Here is a 16648-nt window from a genome sequence, read left to right as displayed (position 1 = left end):
CATAATTTGTTCATAAAATATACCTACCACCCAGCCGTATTTAAAGTCAACGCTGATGATTTGGAGGTTGAAAGCACCTCTTTGAGAAACCCTCCCTGGATGCCTTCGAATGCCACTACATTTTCAGTGGTATTCTTGTTTGGGTTTATTTCTAGAGTCAGCCAACTTAATAGGTACCTGATTTAGCGTATGTATGCTTGTCAGTATGCATGTATGTATGCTGATAACTTTTGAATATTTCTCCATTTTCTTCCTTACAAATGCAGTCAAAGTATGGAGGGGGAGGTTCCTGTTCATGATGCCACGATGGCCCTAAAATCAGAAATAGATGCTTTTTTTTTTTTTGCTTTTGAATTTTTTGCCATATCAAACGCTCTTGTCTTTTTAACATCACACTTGTCTTTTGCTAGTATGCCTCATCTAAACTGAGCACCGACCCATTTTGCAGTGACCCGTTCCCAAATGCAAAAAAATGCTCGCTCTCTGAGGTGAAAGCAGGAATCGTTTTATTTTTGGCTGAACTGAAACCATTCTTTCTAAAAATGATTAGGACCTTCGAAAGAAAAACTGGAAAGCAATGGAAGCATTGGCCTCAACTGAAAAATTGCTGCAGGACAGAGTGAACAAGACTGCCAAGGTTGTAATGCTAATTGCTAGAAACAATGCATTTAGCTAGAAGTGATTCTGCAGCCGCCTTCTAAAATCAAATGGAAGCATTTAGCTTTTACTGCAGTTTTTAAATACACTCTTTTGAAATCCTTCCTCCCTTTCTTCCTTCCTCCCTTTCCTTTCTCCATGTACTTTCACCTTTGCTTCTGCCTGTCATCTTTATACCCTTCTTTTTTCTTTCTTTCCTTAAACCTTTAATTTGTGAGCATGCTGCTTATTTTGGTTTTGCTTGGGACAGACGCTAGAGCTGTAGGGCTGTAATGTTTAGTCTGCAGAGTGATAACCTGCCACCCTCTTGGTCATTGATAATTTCTCTTGTTTTGTGCTGAAAGGAACTCTGTCATAAAAGAACTGCCTGTAAGTTTTTTTTAAAGACAATTTTTTTACTTCTGTTATATAACACCTTTGAAATTTAACATTCAGCCCAGTGTCCCAGTTGTCTGGATAAAATTTAATACGCATAGATCTTGCTGGGAGCATTACACCAGTGTTTCCCAACCTTGGCAACTTGAAGATATTTGGACTTCAACTCCCAGAATTCCCCAGCCAGCAAATGCTGGCTGGGGAATTCTGGGAGTTGAAGTCCAGATATCTTCAAGTTGCCAAGGTTGGGAAACACTGCATTACACATACAGGCTCCCACGGATATTTCAAAGCACTTAACTAGGACCCGTGTTGTGTCCATGTTAAATTTATCACACTAAGTACATTTTTATAGGATCAGATTCAGGTTTGCCACATCCTGATTTTTCTTGGTTGAATTTTACAGAACAGATTTAAGATTTTTAATAATTGAAAATATATATAATATTTTTATGCTAAGATTTATTAGTGTTTGGAAATATTAAAATGTGCTTTAAAACTAAGATACCTGAAAATAAGTCTGGCTCCACCCATTGTAACTAATTGTGCTGAACTACAAGCCATAATCCACAACCAAATGTTCCACAGTATTTGTTTGGTGAGGATGACCTGAACTATATATTGCACCATCTGGTTTGTGCTAGGTTGAGGAAGCAGTTTAAACTATTTTGGTTTTTTACATTTCTTTTAGGAAGTCTTCTGTTACGCTTTCAGCCAAACTAGCAGTTCTTTTCTATATATTATTATTTTTAAATACACTAATTTATATTTTTTGGAAAATATAATCACAATCTCCAGTGGAGTAAACATGCTGAATTTTTTGCATTAAAATTATAATCTTGGGGTACAAACTGTACCATACAGTATGATGATGAAGTGGACTGGCTGATCTACAAAAGCGTACAGAATAATACATTTGTTAGTACAGTATATAACATGGTACAAGATTTGTCATGTTTAATCCAGCGATACAATCCATAAATTCAAGTTGCTTTGAAGTGGCACTCCCCTATCTGAAAAATAAACTGCTAGGAAGAACCTCTCCTAAAACAAATAAAAGAAACGTTTTGGCAGGCATTCGTTGCAATGCTTATGGAGTTTGCTGGAGTTGAGTTACAGGATTGAACTGTTAGGTTCTTCAACTTGAATGGTGGCAAAATAAAACTTCAATAACTCACAGAGAGCTTGAACATCTGGCAGATTTGTGGACCAGAGAAGTTCAGCTTTTGTGGAATCTGAATGTTTGCAGTCCACCTAGTGGGAAACAAACAGTTTCTGTTTCTGAAGAACATTGCTTTGATCCATGGACTGTGCTTTAAGCCCAGCCATGGCTTCCCCACTTGCCCTTCCATTCTGCTCTGTTGCAGAACAACACCTGGAAGGAGCAAATGTTGGTTGCTGCCTCTTTTTAATCTTTGAAATCCTTGAGCTTCTTTTGGCCGATATTATCCAATAGAAAAAAAATGGTGCCCACCTCTGTCAACTTTATATAGTATCCTAGGAAAACAAAGCCAGTAGAGAGAAGATGCCTCTTGAAGTATATGGTGAAAGACAGTGAACATATTTTGCCTTGACACGTAAAAGATAATTTTGCTTTGCATTTATTTAAAGGATTAGCAAGCATGCAAACAAGTGGGGAAAAAATAGAAGAGTTATTGTATCCAGAAATATTGCCTGGTCACCATCACATTCTGTGGAGTCGTTGTTGCTCTTTGAGTTTGTTTTCTTTTAGACATTTCATTACCAAAGCAGGTGACATCACCAGGGCTAGGATGATGATAATTAGCTTTAGAACTGTAATTTTCCTAGATTTGTAATGAAACATCTGCAAGGAAACAACCAAGCTCAGAAGCACCAAGGACTCCACTTTTCAATCCTAACTACAAATATTCTCTTCCATCACATTCATTTTTGCAACCTGGTGTGCAAATACACATAACACTCTGCTGACAGTAGAATTGTAGACTTTGATTGTTTAAGTGACCATAGGCTAGAAACCTGGGGTCAGAATGCTTCCTTCTTAATTTTAAGTGAGTTTAACTGCCTTTGCTTACAAGAGGAAGGAAACAGGAACTACCAGCAGCCTGTTCTGCTGTTACAAAAGAAACTATTTAGAGACTCAGAAAAGGGTCAAACAGTGAGAGATCAAGTGGCACATGTGTGTGAGCCACTTGTAACTGTTTCAAGTACTTCAGCATAATAAGCAAATGAATTTGGAAGGCTCTAGTCACTTTTGAAGTGATAATTGAGCTTTCTAACAAGAGCTGTATTTCCAATGTAATACTGCATGGAATTTTCATAGAGGGACTAGAGTGGATAAGGGAGGGAGAAACAGAAAAATGAATGTCACCTGGGAGCCAGCTCCCTACAATTTTAATAACAGAAATTGTTTCCTAATAATGGCATAACTGCTGTGGAAATAATCTGGAATATTTGCAGTTAGTTCCAGAATTGCTTGAGCCTCTCAAAATAGAAACCCATATAGTATTGCTTTCTTGCCCTAATATAGTCATGCGTAAATATTCAGTCCTGATTTAAAGGATCAGCAAGCATATAAACAAATAAGAAAAGTTGTTGTATCCAGAAATATGCAAGGTGGAATAATATTATATTAAAATTCTTTTTGGGAGAGGGCAGCATAGAACAACTTAATTGTTATCAGATAAATATTTTTTTCAAACTAGTTTGGGTAATAATTTTTTTCCTGGCATCCATTGAAGATTTCCCTCTTCCATCTTTAAAAAAAAATCTATATTAGACTCTTCAAATGTAAGTTGATGATTATTATAGTTTTCATCTGCTTTATAATATTATATATATATATGAATAAATAAAACTTTTAATTTTAAAGTGAATCATCATTCCATGTTCCAAATTCAAGGCCACAGATGAAATTTTGTTCCTTAGAATCAGTAGAATTAAACTGGGGACTATTTAGGCCAAGAAATGGAGATTGATGTGATATCATGATAGAAGACTTATACTTATTTTTTCTTATTTTTTCTTTTTTATCAATCCAGGAGAGTCAACAACATGCAGAAGCTGTTGAAGCAGAGATGAGAAATATATTGCAGAAGTTATTTCCTATAGTCTCTCTTCCTTCCACTTTGGTAAGATTACTATTTATTTACTTTTATCCAATGGGAAAACGTGTTTAAAGTGAGACTAATTTCTAAGACAATATTGAAGAGTTAAAAAAACGGCTTTGCTAATATGACCTTAGCTCTCTTGTTAATTAATCAGCTTTGGCTGGTTCACCTCTACTAGCTGGCAAAATTGTGTCTTCAGAGACTGCTAGATTCTAAGTTGATATTCTGCACATACCATTCAAGAGTCCAGTTAACTGGCAGTTGCTAGCTAATCTGTCCTTTCTAGATAGCTGTATAACTTACTTATTTCCAAATTAATTTAATGTGTTTTTTCATATTCAGAGTCACAGTGAATGGATGCGTGGATTTGAAAAAGCAATAAGAGAACATACAAAAGAGACTTCTCGATCAGACGACATTAAGGTTAGTAGTGCAGACTGGATATGAATTTAGTTTTAGCTAAGTAGTCTTTTTAAAATGTTGGGGTGTTATTCTGGGGAGCAGGAAGAAAATGGATGTCCTGTCCTTGAGAATTAACTAGTATCATCTTGAGATTTGATCGACAATAGATAACACCAAGATTAATCTTACAATTTGTCCCACAAATGTTTCCCCAAGGTTCTTTAATTTTTTGAACGATTACAGTTCTGCAGAGCCTAATTACAAAATTGATTGTCCTCTGCAAAATCCTGAGATTTCAGATTTGACTGAACAAAACACGAAAAGCAGACAGACCATTTTACCCGAGATCTCCACTTTTGTATACCTTATTGTTGTTGATGATGCTGTTGTTGTTGCAGTTTATGTAAAACTTTGCTACTGAAATTTAGCAATATAGCCACTGCATTTTGTTGCACTAATCTAAAGAGTCAAAAATATGATTAAAAAGAATGGGTTGCCACATCTGTGGCTCTTTCACCAGAACTTTGGTAAAAATAATTGACAACCCCTTTCTTCTTTATCTTTGTTCCCATCTGGGTTTGTTTTCTCTGCCAACTTTGTTTCTCTTGTGTTTAAGTTTTTCATTGGCATTATAATTTTAATAGTTTGAGTTGGTTGAAGAAATAAATGATTGTCCTTATTAGTTTGTTGTCATTTCACAAACTTATGTTGAATTCATATTCTATTATTATCTGTGCCACCTATCCAAATTCTCAAAGGAACAAATGTGAAAAAAAGAAATAAAAAGCAACATCTTGTTTTCAAAAGTGTGTATATGGGGTGTGTGTGTATGACTCTAAGCACAAGAAGCATTTTGTAGATGAAAAATAATAGCAAATAAACAATTTATTGTGGAATGCTAGAATTTTGTCAAAGAGAATACAACATAAAATAAAAAAGAAGAGCTGGTGGCAAAGGGACATAGTTACCATTGTTTTTTTTATTTAGGATTATTAGAAAGATTTAAAGTAGGTAAAATAATTTGTTTTTGAACATTGTAAGGTTGAATTTTAATTAGAATTTGCATACAAATCATAAACATGTAATTGCTAAATAGATGTGAGTTGCTTGAAGAAATAAATTACATTCCTGTTAGCTTGTAGTCACTCCCTAAACATATATTGAATTCACATTCTGTATTATTCCTATTCTATTATTATCACTCCTGCTACCTGTCCAGATTGCTTAGTTGTGCAGAATCCATAGCTAACAGAACTTTCAAAATGTAGCCATGCATCATTATACTGGAATAAAGAGAGCTCTCTGCCTTGCACTCTTTACATTATATCCGTGGAATATTTTTTATTATTATAGATCATGGAACAGAAGTTGAAAGAGGCCGATGAACTACACGTCATGTTGCAGCAAGAATGTGAGAAGTACAAAGTTGTCCTTGCAGAGACGGTAGGAAGGAGCCTTATAAAATCTGGCTATATTCAGTAATATTTCTTGTGCCTCAATTTCTTGTGGGCATAAACATAACTGAAATTTTGTATTACTAGGAGGGAATCTTGCAAAGGCTACAGCGCAGTGTAGAAGAAGAAGAAAGCAAATGGAAAATAAAAATTGAAGAGACACAGAAGGAACTACAACAGGTATTTTTTTAAAAAAAAGCAAGCATTCATGCTGCAAATAGTTGGGAGCTAGTTAGAGCCTATATTCAACTGTTAACTAAAAATATCTGTACGGTGTTTAATTATTTTATCAGTCTGGAGAAAATACAACTTGCCTCTCAGTATAATAATTCTTAATTTAGGGGATAAAATTGAAGCTACAAATGAAAGCTATCTGAAGGAATCATTACGCAGACTCAAGTAAACTCAAACTGATACATAAAACAGATTATCTGAATACAGGAGACAATTGATTATTTGATTTAGGTATCTACACAATTGTTTTCCCTTCCATTAATTCATTCAGATTTCTCTGTAATTGCTACTAACTTAAAAGAAAATAAAGCAGATTTTTGTCCTAAGAGTTCATAGCTAGAGTGATACAGGAAGAATAACACAGTTGGAAGGGACTTTGTAGTTCAACCCCCTGCTTAAGCAGGAGACCCAATACCTTTTCAGACACATGTTTGTCCTCTCTTTCCTAAAAAATCATCCACTGGGGCTAATTGATTAATTGTTCTAACTGCACTGAAATTTCTTATTTCTAGGTTGGTTCTCTCCTTGGTTAGTTTCCATCCAGAATGTTTAACCTCTCTGATTGCCACAAAATATGTTTGAACCTGCACACATGCCCACACTCTGTCATATTCACCCTTTCCTCCTCTGCCTGGGTTCTGGACATTACATCTGCTGCTTTATTTTTGGGATTCCCCCCTCAAATGGGAGGGGACACCTGGGGCTGACTGGGGCCACTTAGGAGTCATTTCATGAAGGGCCAAACTGACTTTCTGTTGCCAGCAGTGAAGGATGCCCTCAATGAGTTCACCTGTCAGATTGCCAGAAAAATATGGATACATCATAGTTTATTCTTCCAGGAATGCAATATGTGTCTGGATAAACTGTTCTTTCTCTGCCCTACCTCTTCTTTTGGAAACAGTTTTCCCCACGATATGCATTAGGAAATTCATTCTTCCCCAGTATGCCAGGATATGAAAGCAAGACCTAATGAACCAGTCTACAACCCAATGATTAAATAGCAGTTTGTTTGTTTGTTTGATTTGATTTGTATGCCGCCCCTCTCCGTAGACTCAGGGCGGCTCACAACACAATAAAACAGTTCATGGCAAATCTAATAATTTACAATTTAAAATATTTAAAAAAACCCATTATTAAGCAGACATACATACAAATATACCATACATAAATTATATAGGCCCGGGGGAAATATCTCAGTTCCCCATGCCTGACGACAAAGGTGGGTTTTGAGGAGTTTACAAAAGGCAAGGAGGGTAGGGGCAGTTCTAATCTCTGGGGGGAGCTGGTTCCAGAGAGTCGGGGCTGCCACAGAGAAGGCTCTTCCCCTGGGGCCCGCCAACCGACATTGTTTAGTTGACGGGACCCGGAGAAGGCCCACTCTGTGGGACCTAATCGGTCACTGGGATTCGTGCAGCAGAAGGCGGTCTCGGAGTTGCTTTGCTATCATTTTTTAAACATGGGTATTTAAATGGGAAAAAATAGCTACATGGTTAGAATTATTATGAATAATTTCTTCAGTTTTTATATTCAATAAAGTGCAGACAGTAATTTAAAGATAAAAATTATTTGAATGAAATTATAAACTTGAATAAACCTGGATATCATTTATTGTATGTGTATGTGTGTGTGTGTAGAGGAAGGGAAGTAGAAAAGGCCAGATCGGACTTGAAATAAAATGTGTGATTTGTGACTGCTTGTTCCTTTTGTAGCTTAAAAAGGAACGAGAACATTTGGAACATGAATTGGAAAAAGCAGAAATAGAGCGATCAACATATGTTTCAGAAGTCCGAGAGGTAATGTACCTAATTGAACTATTGAAGCCAGATTTGCTTTGTGACACATGTAAACATTTATTAGGAAGTAAGAATATTTAGCTGGTCCAAAGATGAAAAACTGGCTTATCCAACAATCTGGGAGAATTTTATGTTTTTAAATTCATTATTACTTCAAAATAAATTACATTAATGGCTGAATAAAGGGTCAGTTGGGAACATATAGTAATGCATCCTAAAGCCTCTGAAAACTTCATTTCAGCTTAAAGATCTGTTGACTGAATTGCAAAGAAAACTTGATGACTCATATTCTGAAGCAATAAGGCAGAATGAAGAGTTAACATTGGTAAGAGGCCTGACCTCCACTGGCTATATCTCTTGAAAAGTGGAGAACCTTTTCCAAATCCTGTCCATCTGCTAACCATTTCGACTTAGCTTTTGTCCACTTTAGCCACTTTTATAGCCTTTCTCTGCCTCTTAATAACATGACTAGTACTTAGTACTGTATACCTTTTCATCTTCCTGCCTCGCCCTTGTCTAAAGGATTCATATTTCTACACTTTGCAAATTTGGAACATGATGTTCACAGAACGCAGAGGAACTGGGCTTGACTGTTGGTGTAGGTTTGTTTGGAGGAAAATCTTTGGTTTCATTTGAACTGTGCAATTCCTTTCCTGAAAGGAGATTTAGTTGCTGAAAAGAAAAAAAAACCTGAACACTTCCATCTTGTATGCAAATATGTTGGAATACAGAAAGGACACCTCAAGAATTTTATCCAATAATCAGCATTGGACAATATCAGGATTCACAGAAGAGCAATGAAGATGATCATAGGGCTAGAAATTAAGTCTGTGAAGATGGTTGGAGCAGTTGGATATATTTAGCCGTGAGACAATATTCTTTAATAGGGTTACACCATATTTATGTATTTATTAGCTTTGTATGCCGCCCCTCTCCGTAGACTCGGGGCGGCTCACAACACAATAAAACAGTTCATGACAAATCTAATAATTTACAATTTAAAATATTTAAAAATATATTCTCTGTTGTTTCAGAATATACGAATTGAAATAACAAAGTTACAGAGAAGTTACAGAGAAGTAAATTTCAATGGTAGGAAAGCTCCCTGTGTAGGACCAGCTTGATGTTGGAATGAAATACTCACAGGGTAATAGCCATGAAATACTCACAGGGTAATAGCCATTCTTTATTGAGTTCAGGCAGGAGAGGAGTAGCAACTGTTTGTAGGGAAATCGTTAATTTGGGCTAACAAAGGGTTGGAACCACTGATTGAAAAATCTAATACCAGCTCTATGTTTCTATGGGACAACATGGCTTATCAGCTCAAGGAAGGGGAGTTATTTCTTTTATTTCCTTAAAAGCTGACTGAATAGGGAGCTTGAGACCCAGCTACTCAGTGGGGAAAAGAGCATTTATCTATTTATCAGTAATCTAAAGAGAGTGGATTCCCAACTAAGACTGCAGTGTCTTATTGCCAAGGAAGCCACTTCCATTTGGTGAAGAAAAACTGAGCCTGAGCATAGAGAGATCAAAAGAGAGAGCCAGGGTGGTGCATGGTTAGAGTGCAACACTGCAGGCTACTTCAGCTAACTACTAGCTGTAATTCAGCAGTTCAAATCTCACCACCGGCTCAAGGTTGACTCAGCCTTCCATCCTTCCAAGGTGGGTAAAATGAGGACCCAGATTGTTGGGGGCAATATGCTGTTTTTGTAAACTGCTTAGAGAGGGCTGTAAAAGCACTATGAAGCGGTATATAAGTCTAAATGCTATAGCTATTGTTAAAAGAAACAAGCAAATGAAAGACTCCAAAATACATTAACTTAATGCAGGGGTAGGCAAAGTTGGCTCTTCTATGTCATGTGGACTTCAACTCCCAGAACTCCTGAGCTAGCATGATTGGCTCAGGAATTCTGGGAGTTGAAGTCCACAGCCATAGAACCAACTTTGCCTATCCCTGACCTAATATAAATTAGCAAGTGAAAAAGACCAGCTCCTTGTTGAATGTGTCATATTTGGGAGCAGTTGGGGAATGACGGACACAAATTACATTACCAATCTTTACTAAAAAATTGACGAGTGATTTCTAAATCTACAACTGAGAACAGATTTTTCAGCCAATTCTGGAGAATTTATATTTCAGTATCATTTTTAGTGGGGAACTGGTCCCCCCCCTTCTTTTTTCGGGACATTATTTTTATCTCTATTTCCACATATTGATTCAGACCCTGAAAACTCACAGAAAACATCTAAATACTGTCTTGGGGAAGGATTCCTCATGTTTTTCAAAACTGATCTGCAGATAATTAAGCAATGTTGTATCCATACAAGTATATCTTCTGATCACTTCATTTGCAAATTATGGAGTGTTATTTATCTAGTGTCCAAAATAATAATCTTGCTCAACTTTAAATCTCAAGCCAATACTGCTTATCCTTGACCACAATCAAGCCCAAAATTTCTCTTGTTAAACAAGCCATTTGTTAAGGGATTTTTGCCCTTTTAAAAACTTTTCTTGTCACAGTTCTTAGTAAATCATTGCAGTTGTTAAAGTTAGTAACATTGTTATGTAAACTTGGCTTCTCCAATGACTTTGCTAGTCAGAGGGTTTCAAAAGATGATCATATGACCCAGGACACTGCAACCCTCATAATTACGAATCTCTTGCCAAGCATCTGAATTTGGATCACATAACTATGAGGATGCTGCAATGATTGTAAGTGTGAAAGATGATCATAAGTGCTGTTGTAACTTCAGACAGTTATTAAATGAACTGTTGTAAGTTGAGGAATACTTGTAAAGTATACTTGTAAAAAAATCTGTTCACTGTCACTGGTAATGCTGACCAGGCATTAAAAATAATATTTGTTTAAGATTCTCTCTACTGATTTTAACCTCTTTCGGGTTTTTTTTTCCTCCTTACCTTCTTTGCAAATGGAATGTCCTATCACTCAATGTACTTTGTAGCGATTTGTCTTCAATCTGCATATATTCTTACATGTTTATTACTTTACCAGAAACTGTTCCATGATTTTCTTAAGCACTGTGAACTGACCCTGACTTGCCTCTTACAGCTCAAAACCCAGCTGAATGAGACATCATCTAAACTCTTAACTGATCTGAATGAAAGACACCAATTAGCTGCTGATTTGCCAAAGGTAAGGAATCCTATGGTTGATGTTCTACCTTCCTAGGAACGCAATGGCCAACTGATTCTGGATGATAGTTCATTTCTTCATAAAGCACTAACTATAGCAGTGATGGCGAACCTTTATTCCCTCAGGTGCCAAAAGTGTGTGCGCGTGTGTTGTCGCATACATGCAAGTGTCCACACCAGTAATTCAATGTCTGGGGAGGGCGAAAACGGCTTTCTCAACCCCCCCTGAAGCCCTCTGGAGGTCAGAAATGGCTCATTTCCTGACTTCCGGTGGGCCCAGTAGGCCTGTTTTTCATCCTCCCCAGGCTCCAGAGGCTTCCCTAGAGCCTGGGGAGAGCAAAAATGCTCTCCCCCCCACCCCGGAGACTCCTGGAAGCTGAAAATGCCCTCTCAGAGCCTCTATGTGAGCTGAAAATTAGCTGGCTGGCACGCATATGTGCACTGAAGCTAAGCTAGGGCAATGGCTTGCGTGCCAGCAGATATGGCTCTGCATGCTACCTATGGCACATGTGCCATAGGTTCGCCATCACTGATCTATAGTCTGGGATATTGTCAGATTCAAGTTAGTTGTGGCAATATCTGTTAAGGTTGCTGTACCAATCTAGCTCCCCCAGGAAACATCATGGTGATCCACACCTCAATAACACTCGTGTTAGTTTATAGCAATACATTTTATGTGAAGTTGTCCTTATGAAGGCTATTGGAGATATCAGTTCCAAAATGCTACTTAAATTAACAGGGGAGCTTGTCCTCATACTCAGATGATTTCCTAGATTCTGAAAAGGTTCCTTCTTGGTTGGAGAGTTGCCTTTGAAATATTTTTCCTCGGGAAAGTTTATTGACAACTCTTATTATTGATTTAATCAGTAATTAATGAAAGTTCCTGCCCCAAATGCAAGTGTTGCAGGGCTGTAAAACAAAACAAAACCAAACAAAATTGGTGCTTTAAACAGTAAAAGACCATCAAAAATCACAACTGCAAACTTTGATGGTTTTTTTTACTATGTATAGCTCTAGTTATTTTTTTGTTTTGCAATCCTGCAAGACTTGTGTTCCAGAGCAAGAATTTTTCTAAACAATATGTAGATGAAAGTTTATTTCTAATTAGTTAAGCCCTATATTTGGAGTTTTGTTTTGTTTTGGGGCAACAATGGCTCCTCAGATTAGGGGAAACAAGAGGTGTTTGACTGGAAACTCTTAACAATTGTTAGCTTTCTTGACTGAGTGACTCTCTGCTTGTAGAACTGTTTGCAAATGTAGTCATTATGCCCACATTTGATTTTTTAACTTGACATAATAAATGCAGTGGATATGAGTGTTCTGGTTTCTGGTAGAAGTTTAGTAATCACAAATAACTCTCATTAAATGCATCATTTCATGAATAAAGCCACTCCGTTTATTTCTCTGCTCTCCTGTACTTCAACACATTCCAGACATCAATCGGTCCGTTCTCTCTCTTCTAGCTGCATTTCTCACATTCCTTTTCCTGCTTCACTTAGACAAGATTTATTTCCTAAATACATAGCTTTAAAAAAGACAGCAGCACAGTCTAAATACAATACAAAATAATTTGGCTTAATTTAGCGTGGTGAAAACACCTCCATATTTCCTTTCATCAACGTTGAAGCTCCACCCTTCTTCTCCACTAGCCCCCTGACGTCCCAATTACCTCATTACAATTTTTAACCCATTCCTCTCCTTAATATATTCTTCCAGACCTTTGCTCTCTACGTTTCTGAATTCTTCTGAATTTAGGATTAACCCAGCGAGCGTCTGATTCTCCCTCACTAGATCCTGAACTCATGGCCCCATCCTGTGGCTGGCCTCCCACCTGTTCTACTACCTGTAACCCGGGGGGCCCCACTACTTCATAAACACTGTCTGAATCCGAGTCTGCAATATCTTCATCACCCTTCAACTGATCAGGAGTATGTACAACAATGAGCATTGCCTCTTCTTCACCATTGCCATTCCCAGTAGTTGCTCATGATACATTCTGAATCGGAGATTTGAGAATAGAATATGAAACCCCAGCTCCCATATTCATCTATCTGTCAGTGAGTCATAAATTAGTGTAGTTCAGTCGCTGGGAGAAACATCCAATACTGTTATCTTTTCACTGATTACGCTTGTGATCTGGAATGAAAAATAATGACCTATTTCATTTTTTCCTAAATACTGTACTGCATTGTATTCCACTCTGTCCTTCTCCATGTATGGGGCCAGTGCCGTTTCTCCCCTTTACTTCTTTGTTAAAAAGGCTCTGATTATGATTGGATATTTTAAAGCAATAACTATTTTAATTTTTGGCTTTTTTTAAAAGGCCCAGGAATCGCTGGTGATTCTAGAAAGGGAAATAGGAAAAACTAATATGGGCCCTGAAGTGATACAGAACAGCGATGTCTGCTCACAGACGGTGAGTATTTTCCTAGATATATAAATAATATGCCTTAGGAGGTGCAGATACAGAGCAGACAGCTTAGAGGCTGATTTATCCTGTGCATTTTGGTCTCCATCATTTGTGGTCATTTGACCATAATGGAAATTCTACATCCTGATTTTGCTTGGCTTTAATTATACTTGGCATAAGGAGCCCACTGCAATCTTTATATAAAACTGGTGTTTGGGTTGAGAAGCCTTTGAAGATTTGGTTTGTTTGTTTGTTTGTTTGTTTATTGTTGTAGTTATTATTATTATTATTATTATTATTATTATTATTATTATTATTATTATTATTATTATTAAATTTCTAGGCCACTCTTCTCCGGAGACTCAGCTTCTTTATAAATGTTGTATATTTTTATTTAATTGTTTTAGGCAGTACGTGACTCCAAATCAACTGCAATTGTACTATGATCTTGCAGCTTCTTTGGTACATGTCGTTATGGGGCTTGCCATTAACTATAGACCAGTGTTTTACAAACCTGACAATTTTAAGATTGTCAGCTTAAAAATTGCCAAGATTAAAAAACACAATAAAATAAAATAAAAGCTATCGTCCCTGTCCTACTGTCTTCTATCATTATTTTTCTAATGTTTTATTTATATAGATTACCATACTATAATTGTTTGACAAATATAAATAAATAAAATAAAATAAATATCCAGCCACCAGATGGCAGACTAATAATGTCCTGGCAAGTACTATAAACACATTTTAGAAACCTTATAGATAGCTGGAAAGTTTTTTGCTCCGTTATTGTTGTTATGTTTATTATTATTATCTAGTTTTTATTATATGTATCTGGGTTGTTCTGGCTTAGGACGCCACTGAATGTGTGAAGCTTCATACAATGAAAAATAAAAACATTCACATCAAAGAGATCTGATCTAGTATAGTTGCCCATGACATTGTTTTCTAATTGGAGATCCCCCCCCCCCAATAAAAAGGCTGGCCACAATGGGTGGGGGGAGTTTAAAGGGTTTCTGAAGCAACTATCCAAACTGTTTCAAGGCCAAGAAATCTGAGCAAATGCTCCCATTGCTTGTCCTGGAGAAAAGGGAGCCCTTTGGCCATGGTGTGAAACTTGTGTAGAATAAGCTGAATGAAGGTTGAATGAAGATTCGTAGGAATGAAGAGACCCTATTTAAAGGGTGAGGCAGATTGAGGCTTTTGACTAAGTAGCTAGCTCGTACCCTAAAATTAATTTTCACTTCCTTTGGCTGCCTCTGCTCCAAAGTTTATTTCTTTCTTTATTGGATTTCTATGCCGCCCCTCTTCGAGGACTTTATAATATTTTCTACTTTCTTCCATTTCTTTCAGGCCGGTCCAGATAATGTGAATCTAATTCAAGATATTGTTCATCTTAAGCAGCTTCTTGCATCAGTTGGCCAAATGCTCACAAAGGGAAAAGAACAATATCAGCTATTAGGTAGGAGAGTTTGAGTCTACTTTCCTAAGGTGGACGTAAGCAGGAAGGCAAAAGTTAACTGGTGATTTTTAGTTGATCTGTAGACAGCAGTAATCAAATCATAAAAGCGGGCAGCCTCACATTTTGGATGAAATACCATTTTGGATTATTTCTCTTTACAAAAATAACACATTAGGAGGAGTCATTGCAGACCAGCCTTCCCCAACCAGCAGCCTACGGAAATATTGAAATGGTCATTTTCAAAATTCTCAGTAGCATTCCCATGGATTTGCATTTACCCTTCACAGCTGCTTTTACTGCTCTTGTACAGGGCAAATATTTTTTTCAGAGCTGTGATTTTAATGATTATTTTCATTCTAATATAACAGAAATCTTGTTTATAAATATAAACATAAATATAGACAGGTGTGGACAGATATGGAATTTGGATTCTCAATTGTCTGTCCTCTTTACAGAGTTGATTTTCAATAATTCTATTTAGTAAATTCTGAATTTGGATTTACTTAGTATTTTTTTTAGCTATAAGAAAACTATACATGCTGAATATTGACTTTTTTCCTCCCTAAAAGATGTCTTTTTAAAAAAAATAAAAACCCTCCTGATTCTTAGTCTATAACAGCTGGATACCCCCAAATATGACATATTTTTCTGTTATTTTAAAAAATAAAAATAATTTGCCATAGTGACTACCTTATCCTTAAGATTATCCTTTTGTTTTGTTTTGTTTTTGTTCTGTTTTGCTTCTCTTTTGCAAAATGAAATCATGGGGAGATCATTTAATTTTGGGGGTAGCAGAAGGCAATGAATTGTGTATTTTGCCAAATTAAAGCCTTATTTATGTGTGTTCACCCTTTCTACTTCGTCAAACACTGAACAGAGTTTTGTCTTTTCTACTCTTTGTTAGACTACTGATTTAAACAAGATGATGAAGAAGACGACTCTGCAGACACCTCCAGAGTTTAGTTTTATAATAAATCAATTTAAATAAACCGGTTTGGATAATTAGAGCTTTACATTCCTGGAGCTACAGTAAACGTGTAACCTTTTATCTTTACTATGCTCAGTAAAACTCGTTCACACACACACAGACACGCACGCACCCTCGACATAGTGGTAGCAGCAGCAGCAGCAGCAGCAGCGACAATAACATTTTAATACTGACAGCCTATGCTGTTTTACTTAGATACAGTTTGGGAGTAGCAGCCTTGTAACTTCTACCTGAAGTAAACACTCCTCCTCCCTACTCTCTCTTTTTTGGGTTGCTAATGTAATCAGTTTTTGTAATGGTGTCAGCAAATAAAGGGATGCTTACTACTCAAACTGTACTGTTATGTTCTTGATTTGGAATTTCCCTAAAGAAGTAAAACCTGTAAAATCTTCCATGCTACTATTAACACTGCAACGTGGCAGATAGCACAAGGACCTGGTTGGGTCAGATCGCAGGTTTTCTTGTTCCTGCATCCGGTGTCACAATCTCTGGAAGCCTGGAAAAAAGACATCCTAACCAGCAGCTACTGATTGTCTTAGTTCATCTGCTTCCTTTTTAGACCCATCTGAATTGGGGCCTCCACCACACCTTTTTCTAACGAGTTCCAACTTCTGTTCCAACTTCTGAAAA

At 36.9% G+C, this 16648-nt stretch overlaps 1 protein-coding gene across 16 annotated transcripts in view; it reads left to right on the top strand.

The window, feature by feature from the left end:
• Window positions 1-16350, top strand: part of KTN1 (kinectin 1) — a 104131-nt gene extending 87781 nt beyond the window's left edge. For 9 of the 16 annotated variants that reach the window (XM_070749945.1, XM_070749964.1, XM_070749927.1 and 6 more), the window contains 11 exons: window positions 551-637; window positions 4053-4142; window positions 4464-4544; window positions 5877-5966; window positions 6065-6157; window positions 7921-8004; window positions 8246-8329; window positions 11076-11159; window positions 13482-13574; window positions 14922-15030; window positions 15935-16350. In XM_070749945.1, coding sequence (XP_070606046.1) covers window positions 551-637; window positions 4053-4142; window positions 4464-4544; window positions 5877-5966; window positions 6065-6157; window positions 7921-8004; window positions 8246-8329; window positions 11076-11159; window positions 13482-13574; window positions 14922-15030; window positions 15935-15942 — 903 coding nt within the window. In that variant the 3' untranslated portion in view covers window positions 15943-16350. The remainder of the gene's footprint in view (window positions 1-550; window positions 638-4052; window positions 4143-4463; window positions 4545-5876; window positions 5967-6064; window positions 6158-7920; window positions 8005-8245; window positions 8330-11075; window positions 11160-13481; window positions 13575-14921; window positions 15031-15934) is intronic. The other 7 variants (XM_070749993.1, XM_070750024.1, XM_070750032.1 and 4 more) reach the window with 1 other exon arrangement.
• Window positions 16351-16648: the final 298 nt, after the last annotated feature.

Source organism: Erythrolamprus reginae, chromosome 1 (assembly GCF_031021105.1).
Source record: "Erythrolamprus reginae isolate rEryReg1 chromosome 1, rEryReg1.hap1, whole genome shotgun sequence".
Classification (NCBI taxonomy): Eukaryota; Metazoa; Chordata; class Lepidosauria; order Squamata; family Dipsadidae; genus Erythrolamprus; species Erythrolamprus reginae.
Note: the sequence above shows the minus strand (reverse complement) of the source record. Positions and strands in the feature narration are given on the sequence as shown.